At 16.7% G+C, this 19,371-nt stretch overlaps 1 protein-coding gene across 50 annotated transcripts in view; it reads right to left on the bottom strand.

The window, feature by feature from the left end:
- Positions 1-12,281: 12,281 nt before the first annotated feature.
- The window catches only part of LOC129614844 (cell adhesion molecule Dscam2), a 168,980-nt gene continuing 161,890 nt past the window's right edge, over positions 12,282-19,371 (bottom strand). For 49 of the 50 annotated variants that reach the window (XM_055529772.1, XM_055529777.1, XM_055529789.1 and 46 more), the window contains 2 exons: positions 17,345-17,408; positions 12,282-13,229 (listed from right to left, as the gene is read on the bottom strand). In XM_055529772.1, coding sequence (XP_055385747.1) covers positions 13,151-13,229; positions 17,345-17,408 — 143 coding nt within the window. In that variant the 3' untranslated portion in view covers positions 12,282-13,150. Of the gene's footprint in view, positions 13,230-15,309; positions 15,452-17,344; positions 17,409-19,371 lie in introns of all 50 variants that reach the window. The other variant, XR_008697410.1, reaches the window with a different exon arrangement.

The raw sequence follows: 19,371 nt of genomic DNA, 5'->3' as shown, positions 1-19,371 counted from the left end.
CTAAGCGGCGATCGCAGTGACACTTGTCGGCGAATAGGGGAAAATATGCTTCAGCCATATTCCAGTTGTCGTTCTGATACAAGATATGTCGTAGAGAAATGACGTTCTACACAAAAAATGCAAGTTAAAACAAAACAATTTAACAAAATCATAAAAAAAAAATTAATTTTATACATAAATTAAGTCATAAAATATATAATTTAATTTTTGTTTTTAGCGTGAAAGTAATTTATAAATTTGAAGAATTGGAAATTTCATGACAGAGAAAGCCTTTTACGGGTACTCGTTTTTCCCTTGAATATATTCAGTAAATATACAAAGGCCTTCTTTGGAAGTCGGTAATAGTTTATAAATCTGTGTCTATTTGTAATAGCTTATTTGAAAATCTGTCAAATAACTGTCAAATAAAAAAGAAAAACAATATATTTTTTGTTTGTGTTTTTTTTTTGCCAAACATTTTGTTTTTATTTAATTTTTATTTGACTTTTTATATATTTTTTATAATTTTTGTATTTTTTTTTTTATTTTTTTTTTATAATAATTGTTAGTAATTAGTTAATTTTGTTTTTAAAATATGCTTATGATTTTTATTTAAATAATTATTTTTTCTTTTATTTTTTTTTACTCTCTTTAATGTAGTTTTAACTTTTCTCTTATATTTTTATTAATTTTGTTAATAATTTTTTTTTTTTGTTTTCTTTTGTTTATTTTTAATTTTGATCTTAAATTTTTGTTTTTTCTTCTTTTTGGTTTACTTTTCTTTTATATAATTATAGTAAATTTTCTTTAATTGTTGGTCTATTGTTAAATTTTGTTGTTCTTCTTTTATATTTTGTGTCTTGTTTTTTTTTTGTTTTCGGGATTTTTTCGATTATTTTTAATATCCCAAAAACAAAAAAAATATATTTAGATTTTTTGTTTTTGAATTATTGTTATGTATGTAGTATTGTTGTTTAATATTTAAATATGTGTATATTATATAAGTATATGTTTTTGTTTGTAATGTTTTATATTTTGTTGCTTTAACTGTTATACGTTTATAAATTATATATTAATTAATAATATATTTATATGTATATGGCATTCTTTTGAGAAAATGTATAATATAATTAGTTTATATAATTATGTAATATTAATTTTATGAAAAAATACCGTTCGTTTGTTTGTTATTTTTGTTGTTTGTTTGTTGTATTTTTTGTTCTTAATTTTGAATATTTTTTTTTTTTTTGGTTTTTATTTAATTAAATTTTCTCATAATATTTGTTTTGTTGTTTCATTATTATTTTGTTTTATTTTTAAGTCTATATAAAGTAATAAAAAAATGTTATTATTTTATCTAAATATTGTTTTTCATTTTTTTTTTATGTTTTGTTTATATATAAAGTTATAATTGTATTTTTAAGAATAATGAAATATTTATATTAAATATTTTTTTGTTTTTTTTATACAATTACAAAATATTTTAATTAATTTACAAGTATACATTTATATTGTTATATAAAAAAATCAAGTACAAAAATTTTTTTTTTTTACTTTAAAAGATTATACATACATAATGTAACGGTTCGTTATTAATTTTTATTTTTTTTTTTTTTGTATTTTTGTATTCTTTTTTTTCTTTATGGTTATTTTTAATGTACATGAGTTTATATAATTTACTTTTGGTTTGTAAGGGAGTGGTATTTTTTGTTTGATAAACGTAAATATTCTTTTTATTTTTGTTTCTTCTTCTATTTCGTTTATTAATTTATTTTAATTAATTAATTTTGTGCATGGCCTATTTATTTTTTATGATTTGATTATTTTTTCTTTTATTAATATGTTTTGTTCAGCTTTTTTGTTTTTTTTTTCTCTTTTTATTCTGAATACACATTCTGTATAAATATAAAATGGTTTTAATTAAATTTATAATTTTTTTTTTTTAATTTAATTGTAGTTATGTAATTTAATAAAATATACATTATAAATTTATAAATATTTATTTTTATAAATAACTTAAAATTGATAGTGGCGTTTTAATTTTTATAATCATATAATTTAAAAATCAAATAAAATATGAAAGAAAAATGCACTTTTTTTAAACGATTATTTTGTTTTTATTTTAAGAATTTTGTATATATTGCATTTAATTAGGCGCCATTTTTTTTTTTTTTAATTAAATAAATTTATTTATTTATTTTTAATTAAATTTTATTATGATAATAAAAAAACTTAAGCCTTTTGAATTTTATTGTAGATCAGTTATTAATGCAATATATATTATTATATATAGGTATTTGTTTTCGTGTATATAACAGTTATGGAATTAGAAGTAATGCAATGTATGTAATTTTATTCATACATTTTTCTGATTGACATATAATAATAAAATTTGATGAAACATTTTATATACACACGTTTCTTATAGAATTTCGTAAATATATAATAACACATATACTAATTTGCATATACATACAATAATATATATATAAATGGAAAATATTTTGGTAAATTCTAATTCAAATTGTTTAAGAGAATTTGAAGATTTTTTTTAGTGTGAATGTTACTTGAAGTTTAATTTTCAGGAATATCTACGGGGAAATTCTTTATATATTTAGTACATATTTTAAATTGTAATTCTTTTCCTTCTACTTATAAAAAACAAAAAACAAAATAATTCTTTATTTATTAATAATTATAAAAAAAAAAGTGCATTCCAATTTTTTATTTGATTTCAAATTATAATCATAGTTTTTGTTTTATATTAACAATTTTCTTGCTATGCAAATAAATCGTAATTAAATTTTTTTTTTTATTTTTTTTTTTACAAAATTTTAATTATAAATTAAAAATTTTATATTTATTATAATAATTTTATATGTTTTTATTTATTACTTTATAATCTATTTATTTAATTAAATTTTATTTTTTATTTTTTCAATAAATCACAACACTACATTTATAAATATTTTAATTTTGGTTTTTTGTAAAATTTTTTTGATTTTGATTATGGTTGAGACAAATTCTAAATAATTTTCCTTACTCTTCTAAATTCTAATATCTTTTCTTTTTATTATAACTGTTCGCGCCTTACATAATGTTAAACCGTTTCATAATTTAATATGAATATGGATGAAAGGGAAGGTTTTTCTTTCTGTCTTTTTTTGTTAAATAATTTTTTTCTTTCTTTTTTTTCCATAATTATTGAATTTGTCTAACAATTTTTAATTTGAAATCATTAATTGCTTTAAGTAAGATTTTAATAAATTTAAAAGAAAATATATAATTAAATATATTTTTTTTATTTATAAGGAACTTATTTTTATTTTTGTTTTTTACAATATTTAATTTAAAAAAAAAAACAATGAATTCCGATTGAAATTTTTTAAAATAAAAGAATTTAATAAAATCCATTCCATTTCATCCAATTTTTTATTTAATTTTCATTAATTTTCTTTTTAATTTTTTTTTCCAAGTTAAAAAATAATTCGTAATTATATTGTAATTTTATTTTTTTTTTTAATTTCACCTATAATAGAATAATAATTTATTAAAATTTAAAAAAAAAAAAAAAGTAATATTCGCAATTACAATCACAAAGCAAATTTTTTTTTTTGATAAATTTTTTTTTTATAATATGATGAAGCAATTCCTTTCTATTATTTTAGCTTAAAATTTAATATTTATTATAAAAAATTAATAATTTTTATAAAATAAATAATGATAATATTGAAATAAAATGAAACAATTTGTTAAAAAAAAATAAAAAGAAGGGAGTATTTGACTGACAATGAAATGATGACAGTAATTAAATTTCTAGTCGTCTGTGATCTCCATATTATTTCGCTCCTCTAAAAACAATATTCCAATATTATTGATTTAGCTAGCACTAAAATGAGGTGTTTGACTTCATACAATTGTAACCAGTTTGTATTATGCATATATTGATCATTATGGTAATTTTATGATGTTTTCCATAGTAAAACTTCAATTTTTTAATAGAGGACTGTGTGAGTCTTCAGGTAAAGATGTTTCTTCCGTCATACTAAAATAAATTCTCCTCAAAATTATTTATATTATGTTCGATAATTCTTTATTTGCAGAATCTGAGCAACTTAGAATCGTTTTTATGCAGATTACAATACATATTTTTTCTGACTGCCATTGTACACTAGTTGTCCGGCGGCGCAAATATCATAAATAGAATTTGGTCTTTATGATGAAACTATTATCCATTTTTATCCCATTATCACTATTGTAATTTGTATCCTAAAAATATTAAATTATAACAATCTGAATTTATAAAAAATAAATACTTCCGTACGAACTATCATTCTAAATTGAGTTTATTATATGTAGAAATGTATTATGCATATATTATGTATACATAATAATATATAATAATGTGCAGAAACGTTTAGAATGATTGAGACAACCATAAATGGGAATCATTTTCTTGCTTCTTGTTTGTTTAATAAAAATAATTAATAAATGAACAAATAGTTAAAATTTTTAAACAAAATATTTTCATAACAATCAAAAATAAAAAAAAAAATTATTAAATAATCTCTATTTTCCAAAAATAAAAAAAATTTGAATTTAATTTTAATTAAAAAGTCATAATACTCCCTTCGGAAAAAATTATAACATTTAAATTATAAATTAAAAGAATAATTTAAATAATTAATAATTTTTAATATAAATTTATATAAATTAATAATTAAGAGTAAAATAAATAATAAATTTTAAAAATTTAATAATTTAAAATTCATCATACTTTTTTATCCTTACAATTTTTATCCTTACAATTTAAAATTTTTATTCTACACACTTTTTTCCCTTAAATATTTAAATAAGCATTATGATTTCGTTTAAAATTTCTAAGCATAATTTTTTAAATATATTATAAGTATATATATATATATGTATGTATGTATACATCATAATTTTTCTTATATATTTTAAAATTGAATTTTTTTTTTTGAATTTTTTGTATTTTTTCTGTTTTCATAATAAATTTTCCAAAAAAATTACAATTACAATGAAATACAATTAATAAATTTTTGTTGTTTTATAATTATAATATTAATTAAATACATATAAAATACATATTCAGCTATATTGATATAAATGTGTATATGTATATATATTTATGTAATAGGATGATTATGATGGAGAGATAGATTTATTAAAAATTTTATTATTATTTGTGTTTTTTTGTTTTTCTTATTATAATAATTTTCAAAAAAAGTTTTTTTTTTTTTGTTCTGGTTTTTTTTTTTTATTTAGAAAAGCAACAACATACACAAAATTTCAATTACAATTTGGAATTTTTAAATTTTTGTTTTTTTTTTATTAAAAATTTTGCAAAAAAAATTTTCTGAAATATTAATTTTTGTCGAAATTTTTGTAATTTTAATTTTAAAAATTAATAATTTTCATTTCTAAATTTTTTTAATTATTTTCAATATTTTTTTTTTTTTTGCTATATTTAATAATATTTAATTTTTATTAAGTGTCATTTTAATATATTCATTTATTTTATTATAGTATACAGTAGAATCTCTATATAACAAACATCCAAAATTCTACAAATCTTGTCTGGGTTAGCATAAAAATTTTATGATCTTGTTTTTAGTATACATTATACTTCATCAAAATCAAAAATGAGTATTACTATGCCTACTATGCTCGCTATATTGAGATTTTCTTTATATACGAAATGTTCGTTATACAGAGACTTCACTATATATATACATTTATGGAGATTTTTATATTAAATATACTTGAATACATACAGAATATTATAGAGTAAATTTTTATATATATTTCTACATTAATTTACTTGAAATTTTAAGACTTTAAACTTAATTTATAAGAGAATTTTAATGTTAATCAGAAAAAAAATAATATATTCCCTGGTTATATTAAGATCCTAATAGGACAAAAACAAAAAAAATAAATAAATTTCTTTCTTATTAATTTCAAATCAAAAATTATTATTGTATTTTTTTTTTCAATTTATTTCATAAAATTTTTTGCTAAAAATGCTTAAATTTTTTAGTCTTTAATTAATTAAAATGATTTTTAATAATTAATTTTCGCACAAGAGTTTTTTTTTGAGCAATGATTAGAAAATAATAATCTTATGCTTGTGTTCCTTTTACAACACCAAAAAATATAACACTTTGAATTACTCCCAAATACAAACTATGAGTAATTTAAAAGTGGAACGATCATTTATATTTCTGAGCGTGGAATGTTCTAGTAAATATATAATACTAGAAACTAGATTTATATTTTATATTTAAATTATTATTTATTATAATCTTAATTTATTTGAAAATATAAAGCTTAATTTTTTGGCTTTCATATATTTAAATCTGATTCTAAAAAAAAAATTTAGTTTTTTAAATTAAAAACGGGACATTTTTACTAAATCTTTCCAAGTAAATTAATTGTAACAAAGTTAATTATGTAGAAATTTTTCTCATATTCAATATTACTGTAATTATTATTCTCTACTGTAATACAGTATATAATATTATATATATTATTTTATTTATTTTAATAATTCATATTTATTATATTATAATGTACATTGTAATTATTTTTTATATATAAATATAAATGTACGTATATGTAGTTTTGTTTTCTTATTATAATTTTCTAATAATTTTCCTATAATATAAATTTTAAATTTTTTATTTTGTTTTAATAAATTTTGTATTAGTGTTGTGTGTATCTGTGTTTGTTTGTGTGTGTATGTGTATAAGTCTGTGTATTTTAGTTTTAAGTACATAATTATTTTAATATATATATATATATATATATTTTAAAATATTTGCAATTTTAATTCTTAAAAGCTATTTTATAAATTTAAAAAACAAAAATTAAAAAAATTTGGCAATTTTATATTTTATTTGTTTCGTTTTTTTTTTTTTTTTGTGTTTTGTTTTGATTTTCAATTTTTATAACTAATTTTCTTTTTTTTTTTTTTTGTTGGTTTTTGTTTGTGAATAGAAACTTGGAATTGTAAGGGTTAATATTCTTTTTTTTTTGTTATAGGTTTTCAGATGAATTGCAATGATTAAAAGCATCAAAATAAATTTTTAATAATTTCTGGAATCATTTGGATTTGAATAATTACAAAAATATAATTAAATATTTAGGGAATATAAAAATGTATTTTAAAGAATAATTTATTTGCCTAAACATTACAAAAATATATTTATGAAATTTTTAAAATTTTTTTTTTTACAATTTCATTAAAAATTTTGATTAAATTTTGAGCAGTTTTTCTTCTTTTCAAATAACTATTCTCGTGTAATAGAATTTTTCAATGCTTTTTTGAATTTTTACACTCTTGTCAAAATTTATTAACCCTTACATTTTCATTATGTTTTGTTTTTTTTGGATTATTAATTTAAAAGCAAAAAATTTTTAATTTTTTTTTTTGATTTTCCAAAATTTTGTTATAATAATTTTTTTCTTTGTTTCTTTAATATTAAATATTTTTATTTTTTTTTTTAATAAATCGTTTGAATATTTTAATTAATTTATTATTATTATAATTATAATATTATATTAAATATTTTTTTATATATTTAGATTAAATTTTTAGCTATATGGTAGTATAGTATAGAGAGTAATATAAATTTATCCAAAGTTTGAGTTAATTTTGTTTTTTAATTTAAATATTTCAGATTTTGTTTTTTTCGTTTTGTAAATTGATTTTGGTGGTTATAAGTATAGAACTGTTTTCCATTTTTATATTTTATCATTATTATTTTTTTTTAATTTATTTGTATATAAAGATTAAATTATAAATGTTATATTTTGTTTTTATATATCAAATATTATTTAATATATTGTAAATTATTATTTGAATAATTGCTATTATTATAAAATATTAAGAAAAGGTTTTATCAAAATTATATTAAGTGTATAATATTTAAAAAAAAATATTTTTAATGCAGCAGTGTTGGTTTCTTATTTCGTTTGTCTTGTTTTATTTTAAATAATTCATTTAAAGATTATATGAATTATAATTAATTTGTTTTCTTATTTAAATATTGATCAGTATATTAATAATAATGTAAATTATGTGATAATTTTTATCTTTCTTATACCAACATTAAAAGAATATTTTTTATTTTGAGAATTTTTCAATTCATAATCTCAACAGTTTTTTATATTAAGAATAAAATTTTTAAATTTAACAATTTTAAATTGTTTAAATTTATTATCGAAAATTTTGAAACATAATTATGAAATTTGTATGAAATATTATCAATTTTACGCATTAAATATTATAAGCAAAAAAAAAAAACTAAATAGTTAAATAATTAAAAATAAATTTTTTTTTTTTGAATATTTTCCAATATTGTCGAAAAATAGCATCGTTTGTAAAAAATTTTAAAAAATTTTGTAAAATTAATAGAAAACCAAAATTTTACAATAATAAAATTAATAAATATAAAATATTTAAAAAAAAACTTATTAAAATTAATTTTAAAAATTGGAAAATTTACTTTAAAAAAGTTACAAAACTAGAAAATCAATGTGCTTAAAAAAATTATTCAAAAATATTTGTGCAATTAATTTTAATATTTGTAAATAAAGCAATTAAGTATTTTGTTAAGAAAAATCACATTCTTTTTCGCATTTAAAAATTCATTTATTTTTCTATTATATTAAATTATTTGAAAACATTTAAATTCAAATAAAATCGTGAAAATGAGTTAAAAAAAAAAAGATGTTCTGTGGGAATTAAAAAAATTATAGACAAATAAATAAAATAATAAAAAAAAAATAAAATACATAATTAAATTTAAAATACACATTTATTGAACGTAATATAGTACAAAATGACAAAAAAAAAAAATAAAGAAATCACGACAAAAAAAAATGATTAATTAAATAATAAAAATACACAATATTAATTTAAAAAAAAATATATGTATATTTTTTTTTCTCTTCAACAATAATCACTCAATTTTCTTCAAAGATTCATCACAGTCATCTTTGTGATATTTTTCTAATTTAATTGAAATTTATATTTCTATTCTAAAATTAAAAAAAATACCTGAAAATTATTATTATAAATGAATTTTCTGTGATAATTCTTTGAAAAAATTTTAATGAATATTGTTTAGAAAAGAAAAAAAAAACTATACATACACTCGAAATATGAATAGGCTATTTGAAAAACTAAAATATCTGAATAATTTATGATTAAATATTGAAATATTTTCTTTAATCTCTAAAATAGAAAAAATAGGCATATTACGTTATTTTTTTTTTTTAAATAATTTTAAATGGCATTAATTAAAATAAAATTTTCTGTTCGAAATTTTGTGAAATAGAAATTCGAAATCAAAAAAAAAAAAAGGTATTTCTAAAAAATGCAGTTCTTAAAGTTAGAATTGTAAAACTTTGAAAGCTTTATGTACAAATTAAATGTAAAGATTTTAAAATGCTTTACAGTTCTAACATTAAAAATTGCATTTTTAGAAATAACTTAAAATTCTATTTTAACTTAAATAAATTAATATATTAATTTTTTTGTAATTTAAAGAACATTTGCATAATATATATATTTTTTTAAAGCTAGCTCTATATTTAATTGTTTATAAATTAATTATGATTAATTAATTTAAAAAATTAAATTAATTTATTTTTCGTTAACTTTTTGTTTGTTTTATTTTCTGTTTTGTTTTTTTTTACTTTTTATTTATTTTTTTTTTCTTGTAATGTTCTATTTTATTACATAATATAATAATTAAATATTATAATTAATAAATTAATGCCAGATATTAAATTTTCGAATAAAAAATGCCTAATTTTAATTTTTATTAATAATTATTTTTAATTTTCTCATTTTAGAATTGTTTTTTTTTTTTCAAAATTATATAATATCATTATTCTAAAAATTCTTATGTTTTTTTTTTTTTTTTTGTATATTAAATATAATATCAGTGATAAATTAATAAAGTTGACTTGAAAATTAATTAATTTTAAATTTACATTATATAGTATTTATTATGAATTTTAAAAAATAAAAATGATTTTATTTAAAAAAAAAAGAAAATTATTCATTTATTATTAAATTTCTATTACATAGATTTTGAAATTATTAAAAAAATTTTTAAATAAAAATCACGAATTTTCAAAAAAAAAAAAAAAAATAAATGTATGTTAATGTTTTTTTATGAATTTAAATGATTTTTAAATTATAAAATTATTAAAATCGAAAATTATTAAAAATCATATTTTAATTTAGATTTATAAACTTAAATTTATAAATTAATTTTTTAAAATCAAACAAAAAAAAAAAATATTATTAATTTAAATTTATCTATAAAAATTGAATAACTATTTACATATTTTGCAAAAACTAATTTTATGTAACAAGAATATCACATTTTTTGACTTTTATATTTCGACAATAATTATTTTTCATTTTCTTAGTTTTCAATTTTTTTCTGCGTTCTTTCGAAGAATTTCATTTTTTTCATTTTCTTTTATTTAATTTTTTTTTTGAATAACTTGAATTTATTAAATTAAATTCATTATAGTTGTGGGTGTTTAGTTATCTAAAACAAAAGAAAAATTTAAATTAAAATTATAAAAATTAAATTATGTGATTATAATTAATTATAAATTAAATCTACATAGATTAAAATTTAATATTTTAATTTAATATACATATATAAGTAAGGAATAAAAAAATAAAATTCTTCCGCAGAATCAATATTAATTTCTTATTTTTATAGTTATAATATTGTAAAACATAAAATCAGTTAATGCTAATACCAATTAGTTCGCTTTTTTTTTTTTTGTTTTTAAACTTCTTTAAACTTAATACTAAGTCATTTAAAAAAAAAAAAAAAAATAAAAACTATAATTAATAAAACTATAAATATAATATATATATGAATATAAAACTAAAATCTAAATAGGATACAGATTTCGAAAACTAAAAAAATTCATATAATATAATATGTATGTATGTATGTATGTAAAGAGAAATATTTCAATCATAATATTACAAATTCTATCAAAATTATATAAATAATTCTATTTCGTTTTACGTTAATACAGTTTTAATTGTTGAATACAGACTAGAGTTTACATTTAGTGTAAACGCTTTACATATTAATAGAATTATTTTATTGTGATTTCCAAAATGTATAATTAAAACTTTAATTAAATTTTAAATTTATTTATGAATCAATTTAAAATTAGTCTGAATGAAATAGAATTACTGAAATAGAATTCTTAATTATTTTATATTTTCTAATGAAATACAAAAAAATGTAATTTTTATTACTTTGTTATACATAATAAATTATTCACAATGGTTACAAGATAATACTTTAATACCATATTTAAAAAATTTTTATACATTTAGTATGATTTTTTTTTAGAAAAGTATGATTTCGAAATTCAATAAAATGATTGATTTTTTTCCTTTAACTATATATACATACAAATCATTTAAATTAAAAATATTCTTATAATTATAACGACAAAAAATATTTGTTTTTCTTTCGATCGATGAGCAACATAATATTATTATTGTATAAATCTAATTTCTTTATATTTTTAATGTATTTACTACAAAAAATGTAATTGTTGTTAATATAATTATTGTAAAAAAAAAAAAATATTGATTTTAAAAATCAATATAATATGGAAGCTTTTAAAATTAAACATACATAAAAAAAAAATGGCAAAAATTATTTGTCTCGATATTTTGTTATTATTTAAATATAATTAAGAGAAAAACACATTATTTAATTAAAAAAAAGTTTTTTTACAAAATTACAAAAAACAAAATGAAAAAAAAAAACATTCCAATTATAAAACACACTTTGTTTATTTTTTTGTTATTTTTCAAAAAATCGAAATTCAAAACACACAAAATTATAATTGCAAAAAAAAAAAATAATAATTAATATGGGAGTATATAAAATATAAATTAAAAATATTTTTTTTTTATAAAACACATTTTTGCATTACAAAAAATACGAAAACAATTTTATTCAATAAAATATTTCAATAAAAAAACAAAATGTTTAAAAATTACTTTGAAATAAAACAATCGAAATTTTAATTCCAAAATTTTCCACTAGGTGAAGAATATATGAGAATTATGTAATTTTTAAGAGAGAAATAGGAAAATTTTGAAGAGAAAACGATATTGAATACATGTGATGTAAATATGTGAAATGTGAATATGCAATATTAATCGATACTCGAATTGTTCAATGACATTTATTTTTTGTTTTGCAATTTGATTTTGATCGATGATGATCAAATAAATGTTATAAATTTATAAATTTTTTGTAAATTTCTTAGATTTGGAATTATAAAATGGACTTATAAATTTTATCTTTTCTCTCATATATTTTTATTTTTCTGCAATTCTCAAAAAAAATATTCTTTATTTTATACCTTTTCTCATACTTTAATAATATTTTGGTACTTAATATAAAAAATTTTTTTAATGTTATTTAAAAAAAAAATATTATAATAATATGGATAGATGTCGTGACAGTATTTGAAATTTTACAAATATTTTGCGCATTATTATTCGTTTGTTTTACGAAATTTTTTTATTAATTTATTTATTTATTTATGTATTATTTATTACAATCAAATATTTTTATTTTTCATATGGCTATTTTGTGTTTTATTTTTGTGTGTGTGTGTGTTTTCTTTCTTTTTTGGTTTGCTATATTTGTTGTTTTTTTTTTCAATTATAATTTTTTTATATATTTTGATATTTAATATATAAATGAATATATTTAATATTTTTTTTAGAGATAATTAATTTTTTTTTTCTTTTGTTTCTTTTACTTTTTATATGAAATTAATTTTGTTTTTTGTTTTCTTTTTCTTTCTTTTTTTTTGTTTGCTGATTATTTTTCACTCTTAAATTTTATAATAATATATAATAGTAATTTTTAAATATAATTTTTAATTAGTTTAAATTTTTTTTAGTTTTCTTTAAATATTTGGTTTAGTTTTTCCATTTTTTTCTTTTTTATAATATTTTATGATATTTTTTTTTTTGTTTTTTTTTTCTATTTTTCTGCTTTTTTTTTATATAAATGTGCATTCAGATTTTTTGTTGCTGATTAATTCAAAAATTTCTTACAAATTACACTGCCATAGTATCGTAGGCTGTGAGTCCTGCGCTACCTTGTTGTTGGAGTTGTTTTGTTGGGCCGGCTTCGTTTCTATATATAAATGTTTTTTATATGTGAAGAAAACGAAAAAAAAAAAATGAATAATATATTAAAAAAATATAAATATAATTAAATTTTAATATTTTTATTCTTATGTAATAAAATTTAATGTAATCGAATTAAACAAAAAATATATTATATAAACATGAAATTTTTTTTTTTTTTTTGAAACTATAATAAAAAAAAACAATTAAAGGATATAAGCAAAGCTTCTTATAGGTATATTTTCATTTCTTATTTTCATTTCAATTATAAATATATAAATCTATAAAATCAATAAATATTTTTTAATTATTTTAGAAATACTAAAGCTTTTTGTTTTTTTTTTTTTCAAATTTCTTGTATATAAACATAAAAATTATTTCTAAGTTTTTAATGTTTTAAATTTCTAAGTCAAGGTACAATACAAATTTGGGAAAATAAAAAGAACAAAGAATCAAAAAAAAAAATTCAAACAAAAGTAAAAAATTTTACAAAAAACTTACTTTACTTTTTTTTTAATTTTTAAATATTAGAAAAATTTTTAACATGCACAAACTTTTTTTTTTAATTCTTACAATTTCATTCTGATTTAATATTAACATTTGAATAAAAGATTGCTGGAATCAAGAGAATAACTAAGGTTATTTATTTATTATTCTTATAAAATAATTTTTTAATTTAAAATTAGCAACAATATTTTACAATTTGTACGAAAAATGCTGAGTGGGGTGTATTAAGAACAATAATATTGGATATTTACATATTAATATGATTTCTCCTTAAAACCAATTTGATTTGAGGTTTAGAGTTACAATAAAAAAATTGACAGAAAACATTTTTATGTCAAATTATTAAAAATTTCGCGTCAATTAAAAAAAATATTAGTTCACAATAAAATAATTGTAATTTTATTTCGGTATAAAAATTGAGTATACAATCTGACAATTCTATTATTTAAAGAGATAGATAATTTATATCAAATTCACTCAATTTTCATTTCACTCAATCAACGAGTGCCAGTTAAAAAATGTTATAACGTGAAGAGATGAACGTCAATTTTCATTTCACTCAATCAACGAGTGCTAGTTGAAAAATGTTATAACGAGAAGAGATGAACGTCATTCCTTATACTTCATTCGCATTTGAAAATTTGAAGAAACAAGTAATAGAATAGTTTTGTAATTGCGACTGTACACATTCAATGTTTAATATCCGGTAACAATTTTATATTTAGTATAATATAAAATATTTGAACATAATAAAAATAGTACCGTGCATTCTACAATATGGCGATAAATAAGAAAAAAATATGTAGCTGCATTTCTATAGTATATCTAGAAAATTTAATTACCGACTCAACTAAACAAAGAATTTGAACATTTTAGTTTTAGAAAATTCAGTACAACTCACACCTATTTTTTATTTCATTTCATTGAAAATATTATACAATGGATGACAATTAATCCAATTATAAAATGGATGACAATTAATCAAAAGTTGTAATTAAATTTTTCACCGAATAAGTAAAGTATTATAACAAAATAAGGCAGAGGATATATTGGAGCGTTTTTTGAAGATAAAATTTAAGAAGTATAATGGATAAAATCTAATAAAAGAATGGATAAATTACTGACTCTGCAGTACAAATTGTAACGATTAAATTTTGGAGATTTATTTAACCTGAAAATAAATAGCATCAGTAAGCTTATTAACAATTCACAAAGGGCACGTAACATATTTTTTGGTCAATATTAAATTTCCCTTTCTATTTGGTTTTGGTTAGTATTTAATTTCATTTGATTTAAAAATAATTGGAAAAGCAATATATTTTCTAGTATAACTATTTTACGAGACTACTGTTTTCGGTTTTAATCTACAAAACAAAACTTTATTTTTGCAATTGAACTATTATTTCATTATTATATTAATAATTAAATTTTAATTTATTTAAAAAATTTAACTAGTCCCATTTCTTACTTTTATTATTTTTCTAGTAAAGTTTCGTTATATAAAAGAATCGTTATATCACATTATTTTCTTATTTAATAATAATTTAAACAAAAACATTTTGTAATTATTCAATTTTTACCTTTTTTATATTGATAAATATTGTTCCATAATTATATAATAGGTATAATTAATAATTCTTTGGTATAATTTTAATTACTTTAAGTAGGTGGTAGACAAAAAATTAATTTTAATTTTTTTTCCCTAAATAATAGTCCTCTAAACTGTAAAATATAATATGTATTATTATATTTATAGTTTAATTTAATTGAAAACTTTTGAATTCAAATTATTAATTAGTAAAATTAGTTTTACCACCGAAAACTATATGAAAAATTATTTTGGCATTTTTATTTTATGTCGACTTTTAATTAATTCAAAAAAAAAAAAGTTAATGATAATGAATTACAGAAATATTAAAATTATAGAAAATATTATTTAAACTAAAATTTATTATTAATAAATGGGCACTTAAAAAGTGAGTTAAACTTTTAAAATTCCTAATATTTTCACTTCTATTTTTTAAATGCAATTGAATACATTTTTATATTTTGATTTGAACTATGTTAAATTTATTTTTGTTCAAATTCAATATTAAAAAATAATTATCAGCTTAGAGATTTCATTAAAGAGATTGAAATAATTTTATTAATGAAATATTTAATTATTTTAATTAAAGAGCAAAATTATATATATTTTTTTTTTTTAATTTAATAATTTTGAATCTCGGCGAATTTTATTATTTTAACGTATTGTATACAATGTTCAAATAAAAAATAATAATTCAAAAATATATTCTTATAGTAGAATAAAAATTCAATAATTTTCTTATTTATAAATGAATTATACAACAATAATATTTTATTTTAATTTTCAGGAAATGGGGATAATAGGATTTATGAAATCAAAGTTTGAAAAGGTAAATAAAATAAATTAATATGAAAAATAAAATTAAATCCAAATTTTTTTTTTTTAGATATATGGGCAACTACAACTAAAACACTATTTTTTAAAATAAAAGCCAGTCAAAATGCATAAAGAAATCTAATTTTCAAATTAATAACCCCAACATAAGCAGAAAAAAAATGAGAAATAATTAAGGAAAAAAAAAACTTGCAAACCAATTAATTATGCAAAAATATTATAGTGAAACTACTTTAATTATTATTAATTAAAACTTATTAATTATTTAATTTTCTACTAAAAAAAATGAAAACAAAATGCTTAAATAAAAAACGGCACAGTTTTATTATTTTTTTTTTAATATAATTTATCTATAATTAAATGAAAAAAAAATATTTATTTAACATGCAATAATTAAACTTACTGTTTCCTGTTAGCCAAAAAAACCGTTATGAAAATGTTATAATAATAATTTATAGGAGTATAAAATGTTAGTTAAAAAACTGATTTTGTATTAGTAAAAGAGCAACTTTCTTATTAAAATAGCAAAACCAAAAAAAAAAGGGCAAAAAATTCGAAAAATATAAAAAAAATAAAATTATAAAATTTGTGCAGAAAAGAATTTTTGATAAAATACAAATAATTTATATTTTAAATTTTTTTGAAGATTAAATAAATTTAATTTATATAAATTTATTGAATTCATAAAATAATTGAAATTATTATACACATAGTATTTTCAAAGCCAAAATATATATTTTAATATAAGCTTTTTTAATTTTTTAAACATTTATATTAAATGTATTTTTAATTAGAAAATAGCCTAATTCTTATTAGAGATTTAAATAGATTTCATATTTTTCAATTCGAATGGAATTTGAGTTTGATATTCCAATTACGTTTACGACACAATATGTCTATGCAAATATCTATTACAAACCATAGAAAAAACTTCTAATAAATATTTGCATAAAATCACAATATCGTGGCAGAAGTGAACTTTCGTTTAAAAATTATTTAAACATATTTAAATTTTACATAATTTAAATATTTTCGAAAATTTTTCGAGCAATACAGTTCGAATAAAGATGAATTTGAAAATTCTATCAAAAATTCTTATTTTTTACATAAAAAAAAAACTATTTACATTATTTTGCCCTTTTTTTTTATGATGCTTTTTAATTTTAAGAAAATATTTCTGATTTTTACTTTACCTTTCAATTAATTTTCGCATTTCTTCAGTTGAACGCTGGTCCCGTTGATTTGGGGAACGTTTGGCTGATTTATTTAATTTTTTTTTGTTTTTTTTTGTTTTTTATGATAACAATTATTCAATTAAATTTCAAAATTTTTTCGTTTGTTTTTATTCATGGAAATTACAAATAAATTAAAATACGTCCCACAAAAAAACAATGAAATCAAAAAAAAAAAAGAAGATATAATGTAAAAAGAAAAAAAAAATGAAAAACAAAAAATTAATTAATTAATTCTTATTTAATTAGTTTTTATATTTCTTATTTAATTTATTTATTTTGTAATTGCAAAATGTAAAATTTTATAAAAATGAAAAACAGAATTTTTGTTTTTATTTTGAAAGTCTTTAGTGTGTAAATTTTTGATTAGAATTAAAAACAAAAAAATTTACTTTTTTAAATGTATGTTTTTTTTTTTTGTGATTAAAATTTAAAAATATTTTTGCAATAAAAATGATAATAATATGTATAGGTTATTGAATAATGATTTTTCGAGATAAAATTTGATATACAAATAATAAAATAATTTTATATACACTGAATTATTTTGTGGCTTGTATAGATTTTAATTATTTATATTAAAAAATATAATATAATGAATTTAATAATGAAAAATTTAATAAGAAAAAAACAAAAATAAAATAATTTGTACAAAAATAACATCGAAAGCTGATTATGTACTTTGGACCCAGCTTCAAATGGTTATGTAATAATTTGTCTTAAATAATTTATACGTTTTTTTTTTTGTTTTACAAATTTTTATTATTTTAGAATTATATAGAAACAATATGGATTCAAGCAAAAAGGTTTTTAATATAGGATATTTTATAAACAATTAATTCTAAATAATTCATGATTGATAAACATTATATATATATAGGCTGTCAATTTGGCATTAATTAATAATGAGCGAGATGAATCAATAAATATTTTATATGAACGTATATTTATAATTATAAATGATGCGATGAATATCATATTTAATTGATGCGTATAGCTAATGTATTATATAAATATTATGAATTGACATTTTAGAAAAATATGACTGGATATAATTTATTATATATGATTAAAATAATTAATTATTATGAAAAAGGAAAAAAAAAAAGTAAAATGATTGAACGTTTTAACTATTGAACAAAGCACGTACATTTAGTTTGTTATTAAAAAAAAACGATATAGCGAATTAAAATTAAAAATATATCCATTTTTTATTCTTTTTGTCAATTTATGAAAAAGAAAGTAAAAAAAAGAAAACATATGAAAACATAATTTGCATCTTTCTTTAAAAAATATAAATAAGAAAAAAAGAAAAGTTAATAAAGAAAAATATTTTTGCGGGAAAAATAAAAAAAATTTAAAAACACAATTTTTTTAAAGTAAAATTTCTGTAATTCAACGAGATCGGGGTAACAAAATTTGGAAAATTTTTCAATATTTTTTATTCTGAAAATAATTTTTATATTGAACGAGCACGGTTTACGTAAGAGCCATATTATGAAAAATTTGAATTAACTATTTTGTTTTTTTTTAAATAATTAAAATTAATTAAAAAAATTTAGTTTTTTCATTAATTTTGCAATTTTTTGATTAAGTGAAACAAATATTTTCATTTATACAGATATAATCTTGGAAAAAAAATCGATTGATTACTCGAAATCGACTAGTGATAAAAGCCATTAATTATAAACCAAAAATAAGAAGAGTACGAGTATATATTGCCTGTAATTACTCGTAACTATTATTAAGAACCTTTGAAACTTCTTAAGAAAGCGTATTATATTAAATTAAACAATAGTTCTAAAATGAACTAGGATTTCAAAAATATATTTTTATATTAATATATATTTTTTATAGTTAATGTAACACCGGAAAATTATCATCAATAAGATTGAAGTCTTCATATTTTATAAAGTTTGTATCTCCTTACAATAATTTGAAATATGAATATTATTAAGAATATTTTTCTTAATATACTAACTAGCATA

Source organism: Condylostylus longicornis, unplaced genomic scaffold (assembly GCF_029603195.1).
Source record: "Condylostylus longicornis isolate FDR11 unplaced genomic scaffold, ASM2960319v2 ptg000124l, whole genome shotgun sequence".
In the NCBI taxonomy this organism is placed as follows: domain Eukaryota; kingdom Metazoa; phylum Arthropoda; class Insecta; order Diptera; family Dolichopodidae; genus Condylostylus; species Condylostylus longicornis.
Note: the sequence above shows the minus strand (reverse complement) of the source record. Positions and strands in the feature narration are given on the sequence as shown.